Raw genomic sequence first — 24,794 nt, forward strand, 5'->3', positions numbered from 1 at the left:
ACAGTCTTGTTGTAGTTAAGTCTTTTAAAAAATATATATTTTATTGATTTTTTTACAGAGAGGAAGAGAGAGGGATAGAGAGTTAGAAACATTGATGAGAGAGAATCATCGATTAGTTGCCTCTTGCACACCCCCTACTGGGGATGTGCCCCCAACCAAGGTACATGCCCTTGACCAGAATCCAACCTGGGACCTTTCAGTCCGCAGGCTGACACTCTATCCACTGAGCCAAACTGGTTTTGGCTGTAGTTAAGTCGTGATTGCTGTTGGTATCACTGGGTGGAATTGACCTCCAGACCAATTAGCTGTGAGGACCAGTTGTGTCTACAATGGGAGAACTGCTGTGTTGGAGACACCCTTATGGGATAGGACTTGCTTCATTTGGGTTTTGGCACTCACTGAGTCTGCCCCTTGAGTGTGTCTCTTATGTATCTGAAGAGTTGTAATCTGGTGTCTCACTTTGACCACTGGGTGCACTGGCTCTTGGATCTCTAAGAAGGTACTAAGTCAACCCCTGCCTGAGGCCACCCAGCAGGAGCTACAGAGAGATCTGCAGTTTCCTCCTCTTATTTTGGGGTTTGGGGGTGCCCAGGTGAGGCACAGCTGTGAAGTAATGCAGGCTGCTGATGAGCCTTAGGCCTTTTGGAAGCTCTGGGCTTTTTTGAACCCACTGCAGTTTATAAGGTTAGGTTGCAAAAGGCCAGGCCATTCATATGTAAATGCCTCTGGGCACAGCTTGGGTGGGGTTGTAAATTGGGTTGGGTGTGGCCTTAGGGAATCACTGGGCAGAGTAAACTGCAATGGCTGCCAGTCTGCTCTGCCCCAAATAGGTCCCTGGGTCTCTGTATCCCGCAGCCCCGTGCAGGAACAATGAATGCTGAGACCACCTCAGAGGTCCCCTGTTAAGCCCAGCCAGGCAGGGTGGCACAGCCTCATGTTCCCTGGTGCTGGGGTGGGGGGCATGGCCTGAGGTCCCACGTCAAGCCCTGCTGGGCCAGGGGTGCAGTCTGAGATTCCCCAGCCTGGTGTGGGAGAAGAGGGGAGGGGTGTGTGGCCTGAAGTCCTCTGTCAAGCCCCACTTGGTTGGGGGTGCAGTATGAGGTCACCCAGCCTGGTGCTGGGGTTGAGGGGAGCAGCCTGAGGTCCCCTAGCCCAGCACCAGGACGGGAAGCTCACCTTGAGGTCCACCATCAAGCCCCTCCAGTGGGGGGCATGGCCTCAGGTCCTCTGGCCTGGTGCTGGGGCAGGGGGCATGGCCTGTGGTTCCCTGTCAAGCCCCATCAGGTGGGGGAGGTGGCCTGAGGTCTCCTGTCAAGTCCTACAGGGGATGGGGGAGGGTGTAGCCTCAGGTCCCTGCTGATTGCTCATTAAGGCTACTTACTTATGGGAACTTGGTTTCAGCTGTGGGTGCAGCCATTCTTTGTGACCAAGTGATGGTCAATTAGAATATTCCCTCTTTATTAGATAGGATGTGGCTCTTTTAGAACTGTATTCTATTTTGAAATCTTCAGTATTAATTCTCCAACTTTTTTCTTACTTTTTCAAGAATGTCTTGGCTATTGTATCCCCTTTCAATTTCCCATGTTTGAATCAACTTGGTAATGATTATATAAAAGAAAAGTCCTTGCTGGGATTTTGTTTGTGAATCTATATATTAATTAGGGGATAACTGACATTTTATCAATATTTAGTCTTTCAACTAATGAATATAGTTCAACTGATGTTTATTTTCATATTTAACCCATTGGAATTAATAATTATTAATTATTCAAAGTGTGTAAACATTTTTGGGGACACCCGATGTAATATGCATTTACATTTGTTAAGGTCTAATTTTTCTGAAAAATATGTAGTTCTCAGTGCACATCTGTTAGTTTTGTACCTAATTATTTGATGTTTATTATTGAGACTGTAAGAAACAGTCACAAGTATCACATACCTGTATGTGGTTGCACAATCACACTAACTACAGATAAAACCAGTTTGTATTCACAGGTACCCCTACATGCATTCTTCAGCACATGGTCATAATTGTTTATAGCTGGAAGTATTGTTGCTTTTTGTATATTGTCCTTGTATCTAACATTTGTAAAATACCTACTTTAGATGTTACTTATGAAGTTGAGGATATTCTCTTTTGTATTAATGAGGGGTGCATTTAGACAAATGCATTTTCTGTGTCTCTCAAGAGGATCATATGATTTTTCTTTTATTAAATACCAGAGGGGCCTGGTGCATAAATTCGTGCACAGGGGTGGGGAGTGGGGAGGTGTGTCCCTCAGCCCAGCCTGTACCCTCTCCAATCTGGGACCCCTCGAAGGATGTCAGACTGCCCGTTTAGGTCCGATCCCAGTAGAATTGGGCCTTAAATGGGCAGTCGGAAATCCCTCTCACAATTCAGGACTGCTGGTTTCCAACTGCTTGCCTGCCTGCCTTCCTGATTGTCCCTCACCACTTCTGCCTGCCAGCCTGATCACCCCGGAACCACTCCCCTGCAAACCTGGTTGATTCCTAACTGCTCCCTGCCAGCTTGATTGCCCCTAACTGCCCTTCCCTGCAGACTTGATCACCCCCAACCTGATCCCTTCCAATGCCCTCCTCTGTTGGCCTGATCTCCCACAACTGATCTCTCTTGCAGGCCTTGTCCCTCCCAATTGCCCTCCCCTGCTGACCATCTTATGGTGGCCATCTTGTGTCCACATGGGGGCAGGATATTTGACCACATGGGGGCAGCCATCTTGTGTGTTGGAGTGACAGTCAATCTGCATATTACTCTTATTAGATAGTATAGAGGCCTGGTGCATGGGTGGGGGCCAGCTGGTTTGCCCTGAAGGGTGTCCCAGATCAGGGTGGTGGTTCCTTGGGGCATGGGGCGGCCTGGGCGAGGGGCCTGTGGTGGTTTGCAGGCCAGCTACGCTCCCCGGTGACCCAACCAGAGGCCCTGGTATCTGGGATTTATTTATCTTCTACAACTGAAACTTTCTAGTCTTGAGCCAAACCTTCTGCTTGCTTTGTGGCAGCAGCCATTTCTGTTTGGATTTATGTATCTTCTGTCATTGAAACTGTGCCCTGACCCTCGGGGCACAGCAACGTGGGGAGAGGGAGGACCTGTGGAGGATGAAGAGAAGGGACAGGGGCACGGAGAAATGGAGGCAAGACAAAGTTCTGATCAAGCCTCAAGAACATTCGGTATATAAGCGCTCAGGAGGGGAAGGGAGGGGCAGGAGAAGGAGTTGTCACAAGGTGATTGGCTGGGTGCTGGGTACTTGTGCTTGGCTGGTTGGTTCTAAAGTGGGAGGGTTATAGTTTTGGAGCGCTTGGGCTTTTTTGGCACTCTTGCTCAACCAGGAAGTGGAACTGACCAGGAAGTGGGACCAGACTTTTTCTTTATGGCTCCTGACATCTCTTCCCTCTTTGTTTTAATGAAGGTGGGCCTTAACCGATTGGGGGAGTAGTGACCTGGTTCCTCCCTTGGGTTTCCCAAGCCCACCAGTATTAATAGCGGCTCTTGGTATCTTTTGGGGAGGAGAGGCAGAGCCGATTAGATTTGTATTGATACCAACCTCTATGCAAACCAGGCATACTCACAGGGAATCCAGAGGGGGTCGAAATTTTCCTGTGACCTTCCCTTGGGAAGAGGGGGTCGGAAAATTTTTTGGACCTTCCCTTGCAATGCTTTGCTCTGCACCCAGATTGGTACCCATACCTTTCTCCCGGTGAGGAGTAGGTAAGCATTCCTCTGGTCATCATGCTGTCCCCGTAGGGAGGGAGCTCTGGCGAGTATTACAGTCCAGCTCGCGGTCAATCATATCTAGGTGATGGTAGTGTACCTGGATGGGTTTGGCTGGGATGGAATCAATTTGTTGTTTTACAAGATCTGTTAATTTCCGAAAAGCCCAAGGGCCAAAGGATAGTACCAGTATAAGGCCTACAAGGGGGCCCAGGATGGGGAGCAGGTATGGGAGGAGTCCACTCAATCCGCTCCAGAGGAGGTTCTCTAACAGTTCTCTTTGTCGTTTTATCAGATCTTCTTGAAGTTTTTTGATCTTGTCCCGGATGATTCCGGACTTGTTGGCGTAGAAACAGCAGCGTTCCTGTAGGGTTAAGCATATTCCTCCCTGTTCTGCCGTGAGTAAGTCTAAGCCTCTTCTGTAAGACAACCTCTGCTAGGGAGTCTATTTGATCCTGAAGGTCATTGATGGTTCCGGAAAGGGTTTGAACGTCATCAATCAACTGATTAGAAAGTTTAACATATGAGTTGACCGCTACTCCTATACCTGCCGAGCCGGTGGCCACGGCTCCTGTGACTCCTAGACCTATGAGTAGGGGGATGAACTGAACCGCGCGCTTACTGCGGCCGCTAATATACTCAAGGCTGGGCAGGGGGGACGGGCTCATCTCCTGGGACGATGTCAATATCAGGGAGGAGGATAGCTTGTACACATAGCCCGGTAATTGATAGGCAAGGCCGTGAAGGCCATGTTTCCTCCACATATAAAAACTTGTCCAGGAGCGGGGCAGAAGGGTGAGGTTTCATTAATGATAGAAGAGCATTTTGAAAAGGCAATAAATCCTACATTCACGTCATAGCTATTATTCTGGGGAAGGCTTTGTAAGCATGTTGTTGAGTTAAATCCTAAAGGTTGAATCCTAAAGGGAAGACTAATACTACAATTACCTTCTGATAGGAAGTTGGTAACGTTAGCTGGGATGGCGAGGGGCATAGGTGTACCAAGCGTCATGCATAGCCAGCAATTCTCTGCCAGTTTTGGGTTGGAGACATTGAGGGCCTTTAGGGTAGCTTCTAGAATATCTGAGGTTTGGGTATCTAGGTCTATGTCTCGGGGTTTGGGTAGGGCCAAGGGGTGGTATTGTAGGGGAGGGTATTTAAGTTTGATAAATTCTTCTATTTGTTTTTGAACCTCGGCTTCTTTTACCCTATCAGATGGCCTGCCGCCATCAAATATATGGATTGGAGCTCGTGGTGGCCAGCAGATGGGTTTGCCAACTGTGCCACGGCAAGAGGCTTGGGCATACTTAGAGTGGCCTTTGGAGGTATGGTCATATTCGCCTCCAAAGGAGCCAAGGTAGGTTTTCTCAAGAAAGGCAGTTAGGTATACCTTGCCATTTGTATGGGAGCACTGTTGGACACTGCTATAACAGGTAGAGTGTAGTTCTGTGACTGTTTGGCAATCACTGGGACAAGATCCAGGTTTGCCGTCAACTGGGGGTATGATTTTGGGCTTGGCATAGCATTTCCAGCTTTGTTAAATCCCATCATACTATTGTTCATAGACAAGATAGGCAGTGAAACTGCCGCAATCGGCTATGCGGGTGTACCTGGGAGGAGCTCCTGCAGTAGTACCTCCGTCACAACTACAAGGGTTTCCAAATAATTTTGGGATTAATTGATCCTTATTTACCGGAGGTCCTAGTCCACCGCTGGTCAAGGGGATCAGGATTGAAAGCAGGGTCAGGATAGTTTTTGCCATGATCTGTAGAAGGAAAGGGAGAGAGTCTTTCTCAGGGGAATAGTTCCCTGGAAGAGAGGTTGTTATTTAGGGGAATTAATGGGTTTGATCAGGCGTTCTGGTAGCCATCGTGGTCCTTCCTCCTGTGTGTTGTAGACACATGCGGACCCCCATCCCCAGATAAGGACCAGGTCTGGACCGTGCCATTTTGAGGTCAATGGATCTTTCCACATGACTTTTGCATATTGATTTTTTTGTTTCCTGGTGCCAAAATCGGTCGGCAGCCGAGTTTCCTTCTTTGTCTAGTTGTAAGAAATTTAATGTAAATAACGCATGATTTAAAAGGTTACGGGGGGAGCCTCTAGTGGGATAAATATCATTTGTTTTCAGTTTGTTTATGGTGTTTTTTAGGGTTTGATGAGCTCGTTCTACTATTCCCTGTCCTTGGGGGTTATAAGGGATGCCAGTGGTATGCTTAATGTGGAATTGATGGCAGAAATTTTGGAATGCCTGAGAGGGATATCCAGGTCCATTGTCAGTTTTGATCTTTTGAGGTTTTCCCATAACAGTAAGACATTGGAGGACATGAGCTATAATGTTTTTAGAGGCTTCCCCGCTGTGAAGGGTGGCGAAGATGAACCCACTGTAGGTGTCGATAGTAACGTGGGTATATTTGAGGTTACCAAATTCAGGGATGTGGGTGACGTCCATCTGCCAAATCTCGTTAGAGAGTAAACCTCTAGGGTTAACTCCTTGGTGTGGGATGGGTAAAAGAGTAACACATCCAGGGCAGTTCTTAACAATGTGTCGGGCTTGTTCTCTGGTGATTTTGAATAAGAGGCGGAGGGTGTTAGTGTTGAGGTGGTGGATATTGTGGGCCTGTTGAGCCTGGGAAAGGGGATCTAAAGAAAGAGAGTATACAAGTCTGGTGTTTTGGTCTACCGCGGCATTGCCTTGGGAAAGGGGGCCAGGAAGGTCTGAGTGGGCTCTTAGGTGTCCAATGAAGAAGGGGGCTAGTCTATTTGTAGTTAACGTTTATAATTGCTGGAAAAGGGGGACTGCATTGGTGGTGGGTTTAATGTGAGGAACACTTTCTAGTAGAGGAATGGAGGACGCTAGATAGAAGCTATCAGTATAAAGGTTAAAAGGGGTGGTGGGTAATTTTGAAAGGACTTGTAGAACAGCAAACAGTTCAACAAGCTGTGCAGATTTGAAAGGGGATTTAATAGTGAATTCTTGACTATCAATGGTGTATGCTGCCATGCCAGTGGTTCTGGGAAACTAGGTTTTGTTTATTCGACTGTAAATTATCACATTCTTTAAGATGGCTACTGGCAGGACACTATATTAACTGTCTGCTGGGGGAAGGGCCTTTACCCTTTCCTCCCTCAACAAAGGATGTAGCCAGTTATCTGGACTACTTAGATCTTTATCGCCTCTTGTCTCTCCCTTTCCCCACATCTTGCTTACTTCAGGGGAAGCATCAGCAACAGATTTGGCTGAATTTCTTTTCATGCTTAAAAGATAGACAGATCTCAATTTTTTTTTTCCTTTTTGGTTTTCTGAAATAATAACTAATACCCAATTTGGCCAAGATTTGCATTTCCCTGCGAGTTCTCTTATAATTTTTAAACAAGGCATTAAGTAGTCTTATTACAAGTAATCTTAATGTGGGAGAGCAGATAGACCTGCCCTCTCCAGCTGCCTTTGAATTTATTCGCATCAGAGGCAGTTTCAATAGTGGAGTTCCACTTATTACAGATTTTAAATTCTATACATATACTAAGATTCTAATTTCAACAAAAAACAACATTATTTTGTGATCACATAGACTTCAACATTCACTCTAAAGAGCACTTTCATTTCTAAGATCCTTTTTTTCTAGCCTTAATTCTTCGTGCCTGAAGGGACTCCCTGAGCCCAAAAATTCCTGTCCCATAAGGATCACCCACTTACCTTCAACAGATCAATCTCGCAGGGCAGCTAGTCCCACGGTGATCAAAGACAGATCTTCACTCATGGGTCAATACCTCGCGGCGACTCAAGACGAACCTAGCTCACACCGACTTCGTGGAGGTTCACGGGTGCCTGGCCAGGGCTTCTCAAGTGGGTGTCCCCCACGGGGGTCCGTTCCGCTCACCGCGCGTTGGGCGCCAGATATGCCCCGACCCGCGGGGCACAGCAAAGTGGGGAGAGGGAGGACCTGTGGAGGATGAAGAGAAGGGACAGGGGCACGGAGAAATGGAGGCAAGACAAAGTTCTGATCAAGCCTCAAAATTTTTATTCAAGAACATTGGTATATAAGCGCTCAGGAGGGGAAGGGAGGGGCAGGAGAAGGAGTTGTCACAGGTGATTGGCTGGGTGCTTGGCTGGTTGGTTGTTCTAAAGTGGGAGGGTTATAGTCTTGGCACTCTTGCTCAACCAGGAAGTGGAACTGACCAGGAAGTGGGACCGGACTTTTTCTTTATGGCTCCTGTGTAGTCTTGAATAGAGGCCTTGGCTGGCCAGGGTGTGCAGAAAGCTTGGCTTCCTCCATTGCTGGGAAATCCAAGCCTTCCTCCTGCTCTCTGTGGTTGTAGCCATCTTGGTTGGGTTTATTTGCATATTCACTCCTGATTGGCTTGTGGGCGTGGCTTGTTGGTGGGTTTGCGGGTGTAGCTAAGTGGTGGTTAATTTTCATATTACTCTTTTATTATATAGGATATCAATGTGGTAAATTATGTTGTTTTTCAAATGTCAAACCAACCTTTTCTTTCTGAAGTAAATCCTGCTTGGTCATAATATATTAAATCATTTAAAAAATAATTTTATTGGGTTAAATTTGCTAATGTAGAATTTCTGTTTTATATCCTTATGAGAAATATTAGCCTATATTTTCTTCTAATGTCTGTTAAGTTTTGGTGTCAGGCTTCTATTAGCCTCAAAATGAGTTACGAAGAATTTTGTGTTTTGCTATTCACTACAAGTAAGAATAAAGTTGTCTCTTAAATTTGGAAGAAGTTACTGAGTTACTGGTGAAGCAATTGGGCCTAAAAATTTTCTTGATATGAAGATTTTAAATTATGGGACCAATTTAACTCTTTTTATTTTGTTTTTGTTTATCAATTTGGGAATGTTTTTTTAAGGAATTTGTCTATTTTTTAAAAATATATATTTTATTGATTTTTTTACAGAGAGGAAGAGAGAGGGATAGAGAGTTAGAAACATCAATGAGAGAGAATCATCGATCAGCTGCCTCCTGCACACTCCCCACTGGGGATGTGCCTACAACCAAGGTACATGTCTTTGACCAGAATTGAACCTGGGACCCTTGAGTCCGCAGGCTGACACTCTATCCACTGAGCCAAACCGGTTTTGGCAGGAATTTATCTATTTTATCTAAGCTTTCACACTTATGAACATAAACTTATTAGTATTCTGTTTTTATCTTTTTAGTGTCTATGGAACCTGTAATGATGTTACCTTTTCATTCCTTATATTGTTCATTTGTATACTTCCCCTCTTTTTTTAATCAGTGCTCTTGGTAATTTTTTCTTCTTCCTTTGTTTACTTTCAAGGTGTTTTTGTTTACTTTTTGGTTTTTAACAATTTGGCTATATTTGGTTGAGGTTTTGCTCTTTGTTTTGTATCTTTGTTTTACTTCAGATTTTCTGAGCTTCTTGAAACTCTTGTTGAAGCTTTTAATTAGTTCATGTTTTTTTTATATAAAATATATTTTATTGGTTTTTTACAGAGAGGAAGAGAGAGGGATAGAGAGTTAGAAACATCGATGAGAGATAATCATCAATCAGCTGCCTCCTGCACACCCCCCACTGGAGTTATGCCCGCAACCAAGGTACATGCCCTTGACTGGAATGGAACCGGGACCTTTCAGTCCGAAGGCTGAAGCTCTGTTCACTGAGCCAAACCGGTTTTGGCTTAGTTCATGTTTTCCTATTAATTACTATCCAATCTCCTTTATCTTTCTGAGATGCCATTTACATGTGTGTGAGCTCTTTTGACTGTGTCTCATGTGTCTTTGTATTAACTAATGTTCTTTTTCTTTCTTATCTGCACTTTATAAATATATTTTTTACTTGTTTTTTAGTTCAGTAATTCTATTTTTTACATGCCTGGTTTCATGTTAACACTGTGCAATGACTTTTTAATTTCTTAACTTGCTGATTTAAATAGTCTATTTTAATCTTTTTTAAAAAAAATAAATTTAAATTCTATTTTCTTCATCTTCTCACACATTTGCCTATCATTTTTTCCTTGATTGTCTTTAACATTTAATTGTAGCTATTTTAAATGATTTGTTTGCCACGTCCTATGTCTGAATTATCTGTGGTTCTGCTCCTATTTTCTGTTTTTAATCTTGTGTTTTTTAATTGTATGATAGATATTGTATCTAAAACAACTGGGGGTGGGATGTCAAGGCCAGTCACTATCTACTTCTAACTTTCTCATTATAAAAGAAAAATTAAACTGTTTTTCAGGTTCTGTTACTAACAGACATATATAATTTCTAGTATATGGAAAATTTTCAGGATAATTCTAGAAATAATTTAAAACATACTATAAGTGAAATTATAATCTTTATTATTAAAAAAAACTAGAGGCCCAGTGCATGAATTCGTGCACAGGTGGGGTCTGGCCCACCAGCTCCAATCAGGGCCTATCGGGCCAGGCCAGCCAGGGGGAGGGTATGCGGAAGGTTGGATGGCTGGTTCTGCCCCTGATCAGGGTGATGGGGGATGATCAGGGGTGTGTACTGTTAGCTGGCAGGCTCTGCCCCCTGGTTGAAATTCTGGTTGATCTCCCAGTCAAGGGAACAATTTACATATTAGCCTTTTATTATATAGGATAAGTTTATTATTTATAAAAGTGTAAAATACTAAAAAATGTAAGTTACTTCATTTTAAAGGACTTTCTTCCCTGTAGTGTTATTATTTTGCGGTGCTCTATGCCCAGATGTGGTCATTTTACAGGCATACTATATATATTCTTGGCCATAGAGATGCTTAGCTTTAAAAAGGAGGGACACATCCCTCAGATGCAACAAATTGGTGTGTGAGGATACCCTTGATGTTGCACGAGGGTGTTGTATGAGGATGTTATGCCGCCTAGGCTTTTATTATATAGGATAATATTAAAAGGAGTGTTTTAAGGAAGAGATGTATGGACCATTTTGATTTTAATTTCTTGGAATATATATGCACCTTGGGGAATATAGTGAGATAGTGAGTAGCCACTAAATAATTGATAACATGGTGCTACTTCCTGGGTGTTTAGTTTTACTTGAAATTGTTGATGAATTGTTTAATGATCAAGAAGCTTTGTGCAGAGAGAAATGCTCACTGCCCTTTATCCTATTTAATAAAGAGGGAATATACATAATGACCATCACACCGCCACAAAGATGGCAGTGCCCACAGTGGAGGCAGTGGTTTCCATAACACAAGATGGCTGAGCCCACAGCAGAGGCTGAGTTCCCATAATGAGCCTTAATTGAGCAATCAACAGGGAATTTTGGCTGCACCCCGCCTGCCCCTGTGGGGTTTGATAGGAGACCTCAGACCTTGTTCCCCACCCTGGCACCAGGCCTGGGGACCTCAGGCCATGCCCCCTGCCTTAGCACTAGGCCGGGACATCAGGCCATGCCCCATACCCAGCAGGGCTTCATGGGGACCTCAAGGTGTGCCAACTGACCCAGCCCTGGGCCGGGGACCTCAGGCCATGCCCCCTGCGGAGCAGGGCTTGATGAGTAACCTGAGGCTGTGTCCCCCCTCCCAGTGGGGCTTGACAGGGGATTGCAAGGTGTGCCATCTGCCTGGCAGGGCTTGGTGGGGAACCTCAGGCCATACTTCCCATTTGGCAGGGCTTGACAGGGGATCTCAGGCTGCATCCCCCACCTGGCGGGGCTTCACGGGGTCCTCAAGGTGCGCCCCCAGGGGACCTCAGGCCATGTCCCCTGCCCCAGCACTTGGCCAGGGTACCTGATGCTGCGCCCCTTCACCCCTCCCACCCGGCAGGGCTTGACAAGGGTGAGATCGGCCAGGTCTGGATCTAGCCTAATGCGGGGAGGTGGCCGGGTCTGGGGCTCACGTGATTTTGAGGCACACATGGGTGGGTGGGGCTTTACTCTGGATCCCATGGTATACCCCAGACTCTGACAGGAGGAAGATTTTCATACACATTTTACTAATTTTCTTTCATCTCTGACACTTCTATTATAGAGAAAGGACAAATAGCATTATTAAAATATTTCCTCTAACCCTTGTTTAATGTGCACAAATTGTGTGCACCGGGCCACTAATACTTTATAATGCTCAGTTTATTTTCCTATATCTAATAAGCAAAAAGTTTTTTTCTTAAAAGTTTAAATATAAAGAAGTTGTTACTCTTCCTAAATAATTTAGCCTTCTATTTGTATAACTATTCTTTTCTAATAATATATTTGATTGATTTCAGAGAGGGATAGAGAGAGGGGGATAGAAACATAAATGATGAGAGAGAATCATTGACTGGTTGCCTCCTGCACTGGGGATTGAGCCTGCATCCCCAGCAGGTGCCCTGACCAAGAATGGAACTGTAACCTCCTGGTTTATATGTTTACACTCAACCAATGTTCCACACTGATCTGGTTAGTATAACTATTCTTTTGGACATTTTAAACATGTTAAGTACATAAAATATGTGATTTTTAAAATTATTCATTCATGTAACATCAAAAGCTATTCTAAAGCATCAGTTATATAGTCAATTTCTACATAATTTCTATACTCGTAATTCTTTCTTATTGCTATGCTAATTTTAACATCTTGCTAAAGTTTCAGTAATATTTCTTTGTTTGCTTTTCTGGACTTTAGTTATCTTAAGGCAAGACTTAAAGCAGAATTAGAGGATCTGTTTATCAATCAATTGTTTCTTGCTCAGGATTTGGGACCTGATTGTATAATTCAGGATTATTGAAACCTGGTTTGGCCAATGTATATCCAAACCAAAATGATTGTAATCAACTTTTATGAATTAATCATTCAAAATTATATGTTGGTAAAATGATATGTAAAATGAATGATATGTACAACATTGTTATAATGAAAGACTGGAAATAACCCAAATTATCATAAACAGCAGATTGTTGTTGATGATATATAAATAATATATTATATATATATAAAAAATATATTCATTTAATGATGTGTAATTTAGCTAAGAGAATTATGCAACTCTGTATGTACTAGTTGGGATCCAATACAAAATACAGTAAATTAAAATAGCAAATATGTGTAACAGTATGTATAATATGCTACAATTTATGTAAAAGAAATTACATCTTTGAGTGTAGGTATACATATATTCTCCAAGCCATATCAGGTTGTTCAAATCTATTCTGGTCTAGTCAAAAGCCTGAGGTTTCTGGAGTTGGGGATAATAAAATACTTTCCTGTTCTTTTCATTAATAACTCCTCAAGTGTTTGTGTGGAGTGAACAGAGGGGAAATGATCATTTTTGGAGCTATAAGGCAAATAAGATCTTATGTAGCTTCTTTTGCTTCCTCCAGCTCTGTCTTTTTCCAAAAGTGGAGGAGTTCAGAGGACAACTGATCCTTTTCTACAAATATCAAAGCCATGACTCAGGTGAGTTGCTATGTGGGGTTTTTGTTTGTTTGTGTGGGTTTTTTTGTTTTGTTTTGTTTGCTCAAATGGAGCCATTTTTATCCCTAGTATATGTAAACATTTGCTTTCCTCATCATGATGCTTTCTGATGGTTTAAAAACAAAACCAAAAAACTTTCATACAGTTTAGTTATAAACAATTACAAATTCTCTTGCCTTTGCTTTGAAGAAAAAGGTCTCTAATAAGCCAATTCAAATATTTTTCTGTTTGTGGAGATAGTTATAGAAAAAAAGGTGTTTCAATAATCATTTTTGGAAAAACGAAAAGAATGTCTGGTTAAAGATCTTTCTTTACACTCTTAATTTGCAGATAATTGTTAGAGAGTCAAGTGATTGGATAATAAATTTCTCTGAAGAGGTGTCAATCAGGCTAAATTTTACCAGGAATTCGTTAAGAAACATAACTTGTTTGCACAAAAAGATTGTGAATTACAAAATTGTGAATTACAATTTGAAAGATTGTGAATTACAAAATGAAAAATGGTCTGAGACCAAGTTTGGAAAATAAAATTTTGCACAGGTTAACATAGTCCCTCTTCAGGAAACTGACACCAATTTTCTCCTAAACAGCCCAGTGACCCTATCTACACACAACCAGTTCTTCCTTATATTTTTAATTTTAATTTTTAAAAATACATTTTTATTGATTTCAGAGAGGAAGGGAGAGGGAAAGATAGAAAGAAACATCATTGATGATAGAGAATTATTGACTGGCTGCCTCCTGCACGTCCCCACTGGGGATCAAGCTTGCAACCCAGGCACGTGCCCTTGACTAGAATTGAACCGAGGGACTCTATAATCTGCAGGCCAATACTCTATTCATTGAGCCAAACCAGCTAGGTTTCTAAACAATGTTTACAGATTCATTTTGTAAGTACTTCAGTATCTTCTATCTTAGACATATACCAGAAATCTAGATTAATTTGTTAATGAATCTAATTTTCTTAGTGATTTGATGGGATGAATAATTAAGGACACCTCAAAGGGGAAAGTCCTGAACATTTCTGCAGACCTAGATTTTCTAATGAGAAAATATGTGGAATAAGGGTTTCTTTGATTTCAGTCTTTATAATGGAATGTTCTCCATATGTTTTGTGTAGCTGAGGAATAAAGGGAATTTCCAGTTGAACAATGGGTGTGGTTATAAGATTGGGCTAATGTTGGGAAGATCTCTAAAGATCACCTGTAGCCTCAATATCTGAAAGCAAAAGAAAAGTTATCATTTATATCCATATTAGAGGACCGATGCATGAAATTTGTGCACAGGGGGATGTGTGTCCCTCAGCCCAGCATGCATCCTCTCCAATCTGGGACCCCTCGAGGGATGTCCAACTTCCCATTTAGGCCGGATCTTGGTAGGATCAGGCCTAAACAGGCAGTTGGACATTCCTCTCACAATCCAGGACTGCTGGCTTTCAACTCCTCACCTGTCTGCCTTCCTGATTGTCCTTAAATGATTCTGATCAGGCATGCCAGCCTGATCACCCCTAACCACTTCCCTGCCAGCCTGATTGATGCCTGCTTCCCTGCCAGCCTGATTGCCCTTAACTGCTCTCCCCTGCAGGCTTGATCACCCCCAACTGCTCTCCCCTGCAGCCCTGGTCCCTCCCAATTGTCCTTGCCTGCTGGCCTGATCGCCCACAACTGCCCTTCCTTGAAGACCTGGTCCTTCCCCTACTGGCCATCTTGTGGCGGCCATCTTGTGTCCACATGGGGGCAGCCATCTTGTATGTTGGAATGATGGTCAATTTGCATATTATTCTTTTATTAGATTGTATAATAGAATGTTATTCAGTGAAAAACATGCTTATGAAGATAATTTTTTTTAAAACAAGGAATAGCTCTTATTATATAACTAGAGGCGTGGTGCATAAAATTTGTCCACAGGGATATGTGTCCCTCAGCCCAGTCTGCACCTTCTCCAATCTGGACATCCCCTGTAGGCCTGGTCATGCCTAACTGCCCTCTCCTAGAGGCCCGGTCCCCCTCCCCCCCAGCTGCCCTTTCCTGCAGGCTTGATCACCCCCAACTTCCCTCCTCTGCCGGCCTGGTCACCCCTAACTGTCCTCTCCTGCAGGCTTAATTGCCCCCATCTGACCTCTCTTGTAGGGCTTGTCCCTCCCAGCTTCCATCCCTTGCTGGCCTGATCACCCACAACTGCTCTCCCTTGCAGGACTGGTCCCTCCCAACTACCCTCCACTGCTGGCCATCTTGTATCCACATGGGGTCAGTTATCTTTGACCACATGGGGTAAGCCATCTTGTGTGTTAGAGTGATGGTCAATCTGCATATTTCTCTTTTATTAGATAGGATAAAGGCCTGGTGCATGTGTGGGGGCTGGCTGGTTTGCCCTGAACGGTGTCCCGGATCAGGGTAGGGTTTTTTTGGGTTTTCTTGGGGTGGCCTGGGTGATGGGCCTGTGGTGGTTTGCAGGCTGGCCATGTCCCCCAGCCACCCAAGCAGAGGCCCTGGTATCTGGGATTTATTTATCTTCTATAATTGAAACTTTGTAGCTTTTTTTTTTTTTTTTTTTTAATATATTTTATGATTTTTCACAGAGAGGAAGAGAGAGGGATAGAGAGTTAGAAACGTCAATGAGAGAGAATCATCGACTAGCTGCCTCCTGCACACCCCCTACTGGGGATGTGCCCACAACCAAGGTACATGCCCTTGACTGGAATCGAACCCGGGACCTTTCAGTTCGCAGGCCGACGCTCTATCCACTGAGCCAAACCAGTGCTGGCAAAACTTTGTAGCTTTGAATGGAGCCAAGCCTCCTGCTCTCTCCATGGCTGCAGCCATTTTTGTTGGGATTTATTTGTCTTCTCTAACTGAAACTTTATAGCCTTCAGCAGAGGCCAGGGCAGGCCAGGGCAGGCAGAAAGCTTGGCTTTCTTCATTGCTGGGGAAACCCAAGCCTCCTGCTCTCTCCGTGGCCACAGCCAGCTTGGTTGGGTTAATTTGCATACCGGCTCCTGGTTGGATGGTGGGCGTGGCTTGTGGGTATAGCAGAGGTATGGTCAATTTGCATATTACTCTTTTATTATATAGGATATTGTGGCATTAGAATGGTTTTCTTGAATTATATGCAAATTAAATTTTCTAAGATAAAATATTTTTAAAAGTCATTAGAGGCCAGTTGTACAAAATTTGTGCAGTGTGGGTGGGATGAGGGGGTAGGGTTGTCCCTCAGCCTAGCCTGCAACCTCTCCAACCTGGGACCCCTTGAGGGATGTCCGACCACCTGTTTAGGCCCTCCCCTGCTAGCCTGATCCCCCCATCTGCCCTCCCCTTCAGGCCGGGTCCCCCCCAACTGTCCTCCCCTGCAGGCCTTGTCCCTCCCAACTGTTCTCCCCTGCAAGCCTTATCCCCCCAACTGCCCTCCCCTGCAGGCCTGGTCCCTCCAAATTCCCTCCCCCTTCAGGCCTGGTCAATTTGCATATTACTCTTTTATTAGATGTGTGTACAAGTGAAGTAGCACTATTACAGTTTTATCACCAGTTCCACTCCTAAAAGGTGGCTGCCCTCAACCCTCTTTTTAAATTTAATTTTTAAGTTACAGTTGTTTTTTAATATTATTTTGTATTAGGTTCAGGTATACAGCATAGTAGTTAGATAGTCATATAATTTACAAAGTAATTCCCCATGATACTTCAACTACCTGCCTGGCACCATACATAGTTATTATACTACTAGTGGTCCGGTACACGAAATTCGTGTATGGGGGCTGTGTCCCTCAGCCCGGTCTGCACCCTCTCCAATCTGGGACCTCTCAAAGGATGTCCTATTGCTGGTTTGCAGGGATCAGGTCTAAACCAGCAGTCAGACATCCCTCTTGCAATCTGGGACTGCTGGCTCCTAACCGTTCACCTGCCTGCCTGGTTGCCCCAACCACTCTGCATGCTGGCCTGCTCGCTCCCAACTGACCCCTGCCATCAGCCTGCTTGCCCCCAAATGCCCCCCTGCCAGCCTGATCACCCCAACTGCCCCCTGTGCCAGTGTGCTTGCCCCCAACTGTCCCCCCTTACTGGTCTGCTCACCCTCACCTCTCTTCCCCACTGGCCTGTTCACCCTCAACTGTCTCCTGCTGGCTTGCTCACTCCAAATTGCCCCCCTCCCCCCACTGTCCTGACCACCTCCAACTGACCCCCACTGGCCCCTAACTGGCCCCTAACTGGCCCCCTGCTGATCTGCTTAACCCCAACGGCCCGCCACCCACCAGCCTGATCACCCACAACTGCCATCCCATCCTGGCCTGATCATCCACAACTGCCCTTCCCTCTTGGCCTCTAATTGCCTCTACTTCAACCCCACCACCATGGGCTCCGGTGGTGGGGCTGAGCTCCGTGGCTTCCGCTCTGTGGCTGTCGCCATCCAGAAGAACGTCTGGAAGGTCTCCCAGTCTAATTAGCATATTACCCTCTTATTATTATAGATAGAGGCCTTGTGCACAGATGGGGGCTGGCTGGTTTGCCCTGAAGGGTGTCCTGTAGGGGGAGAGTCCCTGCTGGGGGGCCATGGCCAGCCTGGGTGAGGGGCTGATGGCTGTTTGCAGGCTGGTGAAGCCCGGCAGCTGGGACCCTCACTTCATTGGAGTGTGGCCAGCCTGGGTGAGGAGCTGAGGACTGTTTTCAGGCTGGCCACAGCCCCTTAAGGTTGGGGGGGCGTCCCTCTGGGGTGCCTGACCAGCCTGGGTGAGGGGCTGATGGCTGTTTTCAGGTTGGCCATGAAAGATCCCAGCCACTCTTTTTTTTTTTTTTTTTTTTTTTCTTTCAGCGCCTCCTTGAGCGGAGGCCAGGGCCTGCTGGAAGTAGGTGTCTGGGATTTATTTATCTTTTATAATTGAAACTTTGTAGCCTTGAGTGGATGCCAGGGCGGGCGGGAAGTTTGGCTTCCTCCTTCGCTGGGGGCAACCCAAGCCTCCTGCTTGCTCGAGCTTTGTGGCTGCTGCCATCTTTGTTGGGTTAATTTGCATACTCACTCCTGATTGGCTGGTGGGTGTAGTAGAGTGATGGTTAATTTGCATGTTTTTCTTTTATCAGTGTAGATTACTAGAGGCCTGGTGCATGAAATTTGTGCACTGGAGGGGGTGTCCCTCAGTCCAACCTGCACCCTCTCCAATCTGGGACCCCTTGGGGGATGTCCGACAGCCAATTTAGGCCTGACCACTCTCAGAGTCCAAAACTGCTGGCTCCCAACCACTCTCCTGCCTGCCAGCCAGCCTGATCACCCCCTAACCACTCCTCTCTCAGACTGATCAATGCCTAACTGCTCCCCTCTCAGCCCAATCGCCCTCAACTGCCTTCCCCTACTGGCCCGATTGCCCCCAACTGCCCTTCCCTGCATGCCTGGTCCCTTCCAACTGCCTTCCCCTGCTTGCCTGGCCCCCCTCATCACCCTCCCATGGTGGCCATCTTGTGACCACCTGGGGGCGGCCATATTGTGCAAGTAATGGTCAATTTGCATATTACCTTTTTATTATATAGGATTGACTATATTCTCTATACTGTATTTTACATCGCCATGACTTTTGTAATTTCCAATTTGTACTTCTTAATCCCTTCATCTTTTTCACTTAGTCCCACAACTTTCTTTCCTCTTCAACTCTTGAATATGGTTGAATTGCTATTTTTTTTTTTTTTTTTTTTAAATATATTTTATTGATTTTGTACAGAGAGGAAGGGAGAGAGATAGAAAGCTAGAAACATCGATGAGAGAGAGTCATCGATCAGCTGCCTCTTGCACACCCCCTACTGGGGATATGCCCGCAGCCAAGGTACATGCCCTTGACCGGAATCGAACCCGGGTCCCTTCAGTCCCCAAGCCGACGCTCTATCCATTGAGCCAAACCGGTCCCGGCTGAATTGCTATTTTTTTATGAATCTATTTTACTCATTATCTCTTGACTTACTGCACAGTGGAAGGGACATTGTATTCCCATATTGCTCCCTTAATTTCCTCTGATTCTATAATTAATTATATTACAATTTTTGGTTACATCAATAGTCTATGGGATATTAATCTATAAATATCACTCACTGCTGAGCTAGCTCACCTTTATTCTATTACAACTTTTATTTTTCCTGAGGTTAATTTTTTTCTCACATTTGCTTAATTATCCATGTATTTAAATTTTTTGTTGTTGTTGATTTCAGAGAGGAAAGGAGGAGAGAGAAAAACATCAGTGATGAAAGAGAATCATTGATTGGCTGTCCTCTCCATATCCCCCACTGGAGATTGAGCCCACAACCTGGGCATGTGCCCTTGGCCGGAATTAAAGCATGTAACCTTTAGTCTGCAGGCCAACATTCTATCCACTGAGCCAAAACAGCTAGGGATATCAATGTATTTTTATCTAATGTTTCCAGAATCATTGTCACAAGCTAATTAATGTTTTTCATTTGATCAAACACATCATTCCTTTTGCATGTGGAGACTTTAATCTCCATTCTCCTTTTAATCCTGCTCCTATCTAGTCTGGTTACTCTCTAGTTCTGCTGCAGTTTTCTCAAGACTTTCCTTTTTTCTTCTGTTTCCTTGGGTTTCCTTCACTGTTTTCTGTGCTAATTTACCTATTTTCTTGAATCTATGTCTTCCTCTTTTTTGGTTTACTTCCCCATTTTGGTGGAGCACATCATCTGATAGTTTCCTAAGAAATTGGGCTTGTATCCTTTTATGTCTAGGTATATTGTTTTTTCAGCCCTTACACTAGAATGATAGTTCTATTATAGAATTTTTGGTCAGAATTTCTTTTTTCCATAAAAATATTGGAGACTTTTAAAATTTCTAACTAGAGGCTGGTGCATGAAATTAGTGCATGGATAAGGTCCCTAGGCCTGGCCAGTGATCTGGGCTGATTGGGGCTTTCTTTCTGGCTGCTGGCTGGGACCTTCCTTCATTCTGTTCTTCCCCCTTGTGGTCAGCACACGTTATTGTGAGTGATCAAACCCCCAGTCTCCTGGTCGAAATCCCGAGGAGACACTTTGCATATTCGTTTTTTAAATATATATAGATAGTGTTGTAAAGAACCCATTGTCTCTCTGATTCTTGATGTCTTTTATATGATCTACTCTTCTCTGGATGCTTTTAATGTCTTCTCTTTTTCCCTTCTTCTGAAATTTTACTTTTAGCTTTTGGAAAAAGAGGAGAGAAAAAAGAAGCACATTTGTATTATATGACGAGTATTGTGTTAGGCATTTGACATACCAACTCATTTAATTAGGAAACTTCTTAGTAGACTGTACCTTCCCAGACTTATGTAGATAGTGGAAGTATCCCAGTATACTCGGGCAGTTTTGTCTGGAGGAAACATGATATGGAAACTTATTGGTTAAGTCATGCTTATTTGTTTACAATCCTCCCACATTCACCCCTTCTCTATATGCTTGCTATTTTTCACTTCTACCTTTATTTTCTTCTCCTGCCTTCACAAAAACATTTTTTAAAGTTAATCAAGTCATATGCATGATTGTTGTTCTAGGAGTCAGTGGTGTTCAGTGATGTGTCCATAGACTTCTCTCAGGAAGAGTGGGAATGCCTGAATGATGATCAGAGAGATTTATACAGAGATGTGATGTTGGAGAATTACAACAACCTGATTTCAGTGGGTAAGGACTTCTGTCCATATTAATTCAGATTCTGCCCTCAGAATGTCTGCTTCCTCCAGGGTAAAATACTTACCTACCTTTCAATTAACCAGTAGATTTCTAATCCAGTTCCTAGAGGAATGTTTTTTATTTTATTTTAAATATATTTTCATTGATTTCAGAGAGGAAGAGAGACAGAAACATGAATAATGAGAAAGAATCATTAATTGTCTGCCTCCTACATGCCTCACACTGGGAACCGAGCCCACAACCCGGGCATACGCCTGGACTCGGAATTGAACCATGACCCCCTGGTTCAAAGGAGGTCATGCCACACTGGCCAGGGTCTTTAACTCTTTCTTAATGAAGGAACTGGATTTGAATTCTGGGACATTCTTATCATAAACATGTCTCATTACTTCTTTTATAAGCAGGACATTCTATTTCTAAACCAGATGTGGTCTCCTTCTTGGAGCAGGGGAAGGAACCCTGGTTGGTTGACAGAGAAGTAACAGGAAGCCAATATCCAGGTAAGTGAGGCATGATAGTAATGACCCAGTTATTCAATGGAGAGGCTACACCTTTGAGATGCTCTCTGGGAAGTTTCCCATAAAAACTTTAAGCCTGCTGTGCAAAAGTAAGACTTTTCAGTATAACTTTTAAGTGACCTTACCTTTTCTCCTTTCTTATTATATTGCCTGTCCTTTTCCTCTTATACTTACCTCCTAATTTTAACCAGCTGTTGCCCTCTTTGCCTTCTCTAGTGATATTCCTTCCTATCCATATTTGGATCTAGTTTCTTATAATCTCACTCTCTTTTTTATTCGCCTTAAAAAAACCATCACTGTTTCCTGAAATATATTCTTTTCTACATTGCCAAAGACTTATTTTTTTAAAAAATAAATCTTTATTGCTCAGATTATTACAGTTGTTTCTCCCCCACCCCATGACTCTCTTCTGATCCTTCCGCTATAGAGAGGCTGCGGCAACCTCAGTGGTCAGACCTCTGCAGGTACTCACTCGTGCGTGACTGTAGACCCTGCCCGCTGCAGCTCCTGGCTCCCCTGATCTCCTAGTCTCTGAGTGTCTGGGTGCCTTTCTCTACAGTCCAGACTCCACCTGTATGCCTGGGTCCATGGGGTTTCAGCCGAAGTTGGGGTTCAGTACAGTCGGAAAGGGTTCAGTGCAATTGGGAATTCCTCCTCTCTCGCCAGGCAGGCATTTGGCTGCACTTCCTGTTTGCATGAGCACTCGAGCATCTCCCTACTTCAGCGTTTTGCCGCACCCAGTCCAATCCATGAGCCTCTCTCCTTCTTCCTGGTTGTAGATTTTCTACTCCGCCAGCTTTCCTGTGTTTTTGGATGAAGTCCTTTCTGATTTTAGTTGTTGTTTTTTATTTTTTTATTTTCCCCCCATTTTTTTTTATTGATTATGATATCACATAATTGTCCTCATTCCCCCCCCCCCCCAATCCCATCTCAGACCCCTCCCTACATATGCCCTCACCCCCCCGTTGTCCATGGCCACTGGTCAGGCCCATATGCATGCACACAAGTCCTTTGGTTGATCTCTTCTCCTTTACCCCCACCCTTCCCTACTTTCCCTCTGAGGTTTGAAAGTCTGTTCGGTGCTTCTCTTTCTCTGAGTCTGTTTTTGTTCATCAGTCTATGTTGTTGATAATTTCCTCTAGATGTGTGAGATCATGTGATCTAAGAAATGCCCTTGTAAGAACCTAAATTGAGAAAAGCCATAATGGTTATGCTGAGAGGCAAATGAATCAGTCTGTAGTGAATTCCTTTCTGGGCCAACAGTTCTTTTGAGTCCCAATTTCAATGTCAAGTAGTTCCTTATGTATACATGTCAGCCATGCTATTTCAGATATGTTTGTTGGACAAATGATGGTGATACAGGTCCGACCGTCTCTGGTTTGGTCCTGGGCATCCTTCAGCAACACGCAGCTGCTGTCTGCTGGTATGGCGAGGGGTTGTCAGCATCTTCCATCTCTGAATTGTTTCTCTTCTGTCTTCATGGCTGGAGCACTTCTGTCTATTCCTCTCTGTTACAGGATTCCAGATGGTCTCGGAGTTGTTTTCTGAAAATATACAAACATATTCTTGACCAAAAGTTAAAGGGATTTTTCTATAAATTTGACTTGGGATCCTTTTTCATTCCCCCCCCCCAAATGATTTTCCTCTGGCTTGTTTTGACACCATGTGTGTATTTTCATGGGTATCTTTCTGTTAGCATTGCGAATGAAGGTTAATTTTCTAAAGTACAAATTTTTTAGATGTAAATTATTCGCAGGATATTTTTCCTTACATGATATTCTTCCACTGTCACTCCCTTTTTTAATTTAAATAATAGGAGACTTTTGGAAATTTTATAATGTAGTCTTGATAGCTTTTACATTTTAATTATTTGTGCTAAACTATGACTGCTTTAGGTTCATAACATGTTATGCAATTTTACCATGAGACGCTCTGCCAATAAGAATTTTTCTTAACACTTTAGGAACAGCTTTTTGTATAGTACATTCAGTTTTTCTAGAATATTCATTTATTTCCATTAGCCACATTAATTTCCTCTGAGTAATTGGCTACTACTCAACTGTCAAACTCAACACTCTAGCAACAATCTTATTTACCATGTGTGTATTAGTGGAATTGATTATTTGCCTTCTTGAGAAGGGCCTGAGCATTCCTGGTACTAGGCTGGATTTAGATATTAAAAACCCTCTTTTCCACACCATGGGTTCCAGGCCTCTCAAACAAGTCTTGTTGCAGTGAGAGGGCAGCTGCTGTCAGCCAAGTCTCTGTCTGTTACCTGGATCCCAATTTGAGCTGTGGATGGGAAACTAAGCAGCCATGGGGGGCAGGAGACCTCCCTCAGAATGGGAGAAGGTTCAGGTGCCTGCCATGTTACGGGGGGGGGGGGGGGGGGGGGGAGGGGGGCGGGGCGCGGAGGATTGGTAAAGGTCTGTGTCCCACCTCTGTTGACCCCCAAGTTCTCTCCTGATGGCCCCTCTGTGACTGTGCCTGTCTTAGGTTGTTCCTTCCCTGAGGAATCTTACCCGTCTCTGGCTAACCAGCCATCCTCCGGGGCCAAGCAGGATGATGGGAGTTTTGGTCTGTCTCCTTGGTAGCCTATGCCCCCATGGGCTCCATGCCCAGCACCTGCCTTGGGGACCCCTCACCTGCTGGTGAGGCCCGGGCACTGATCTCATATTTTTGGGATCATGTTTCTTCTCCAGAGAGGGCCCAGCTTACCCCATTGGGCAGGAGAGAGATCTATGGTACCAGCTACAATGGTGCTTTAGCCTTGGCATGAACTGAAAGGTCAGGCAACAGTTGTGGTCACCTGGATCATGAGAAGAGGGTCATTTTTGGCCAAAAGGGCAAGACTGGCCAGTATAGAATGCTCAGGTGCCTTCCCAGGGGGCCTTCTGCACAATGGAAGGAATGAAGTCCTTTCATGTCGTTTTTAAATTGCTGCCAGACATTCAAAGGATTGGTTTATAAGTTTGTTTGGGATAATTGCACAATATGCTGTTGTAATTCTAAAATATCTAGAGATGTGTTACCTTTGTCTCCAAGCACCAACAAATATATATAAAATAAAATAAATGATTTTTTTATTGATACCCCATGGTAGGAGGTACTATTATAGGTAATGGGGATAACCCAAGTCTGGGAAAAATTATAATGACCTTGTAGAATAATATCATCTAAGGATAATCTTTGCTCTAGGCCATGAAAATTCCATTTTAAACTGGCTGTCAATTTCTTTTTGTATAGACAAGGTCTTTGTTATATTTTCTCCACCTCTCCCAGGAGGAAGTAGTGATGGTCCTTTCCTTTGGTGTCCTCACAAGCCATAAACCTCTCTTTACTTTTACACACAAAGGATCAGTGGTTTAATTTTGTGTCATACAGAATGGCAGCTGGGTGGTGACCCCTATGTAATTATACTTCCTTGTCCCACCCGTGGTCCTCCTGGATGACCAAGGTGTTTGGTATCAGTGACTACTTTGGGCAGGAGGCTCAGCCCAGGTAAGGGCTCCCACCCATGGAGGATTAG

At 44.1% G+C, this 24,794-nt stretch overlaps 1 protein-coding gene across 15 annotated transcripts in view; it reads left to right on the forward strand.

The window, feature by feature from the left end:
- ZNF566 (zinc finger protein 566) overlaps positions 1–24,794 on the forward strand; it is a 148,576-nt gene that overhangs the window by 97,867 nt on the left and 25,915 nt on the right. For 6 of the 15 annotated variants that reach the window (XM_084905224.1, XM_084905221.1, XM_084905222.1 and 3 more), the window contains exons 2-4: positions 13,018–13,093; positions 20,612–20,738; positions 21,149–21,247. In XM_084905224.1, coding sequence (XP_084761350.1) covers positions 13,085–13,093; positions 20,612–20,738; positions 21,149–21,247 — 235 coding nt within the window. In that variant the 5' untranslated portion in view covers positions 13,018–13,084. Of the gene's footprint in view, positions 1–11,829; positions 12,097–13,017; positions 13,094–17,907; positions 17,942–20,611; positions 20,739–21,148; positions 21,248–24,794 lie in introns of those variants that run through there. The other 9 variants (XM_084905228.1, XM_084905227.1, XM_084905231.1 and 6 more) reach the window with 8 other exon arrangements.

The sequence above is a fragment of the Pipistrellus hanaki genome (genome assembly GCF_964339955.1).
Source record: "Pipistrellus hanaki genome assembly, chromosome: 15".
Classification (NCBI taxonomy): Eukaryota; Metazoa; Chordata; class Mammalia; order Chiroptera; family Vespertilionidae; genus Pipistrellus; species Pipistrellus hanaki.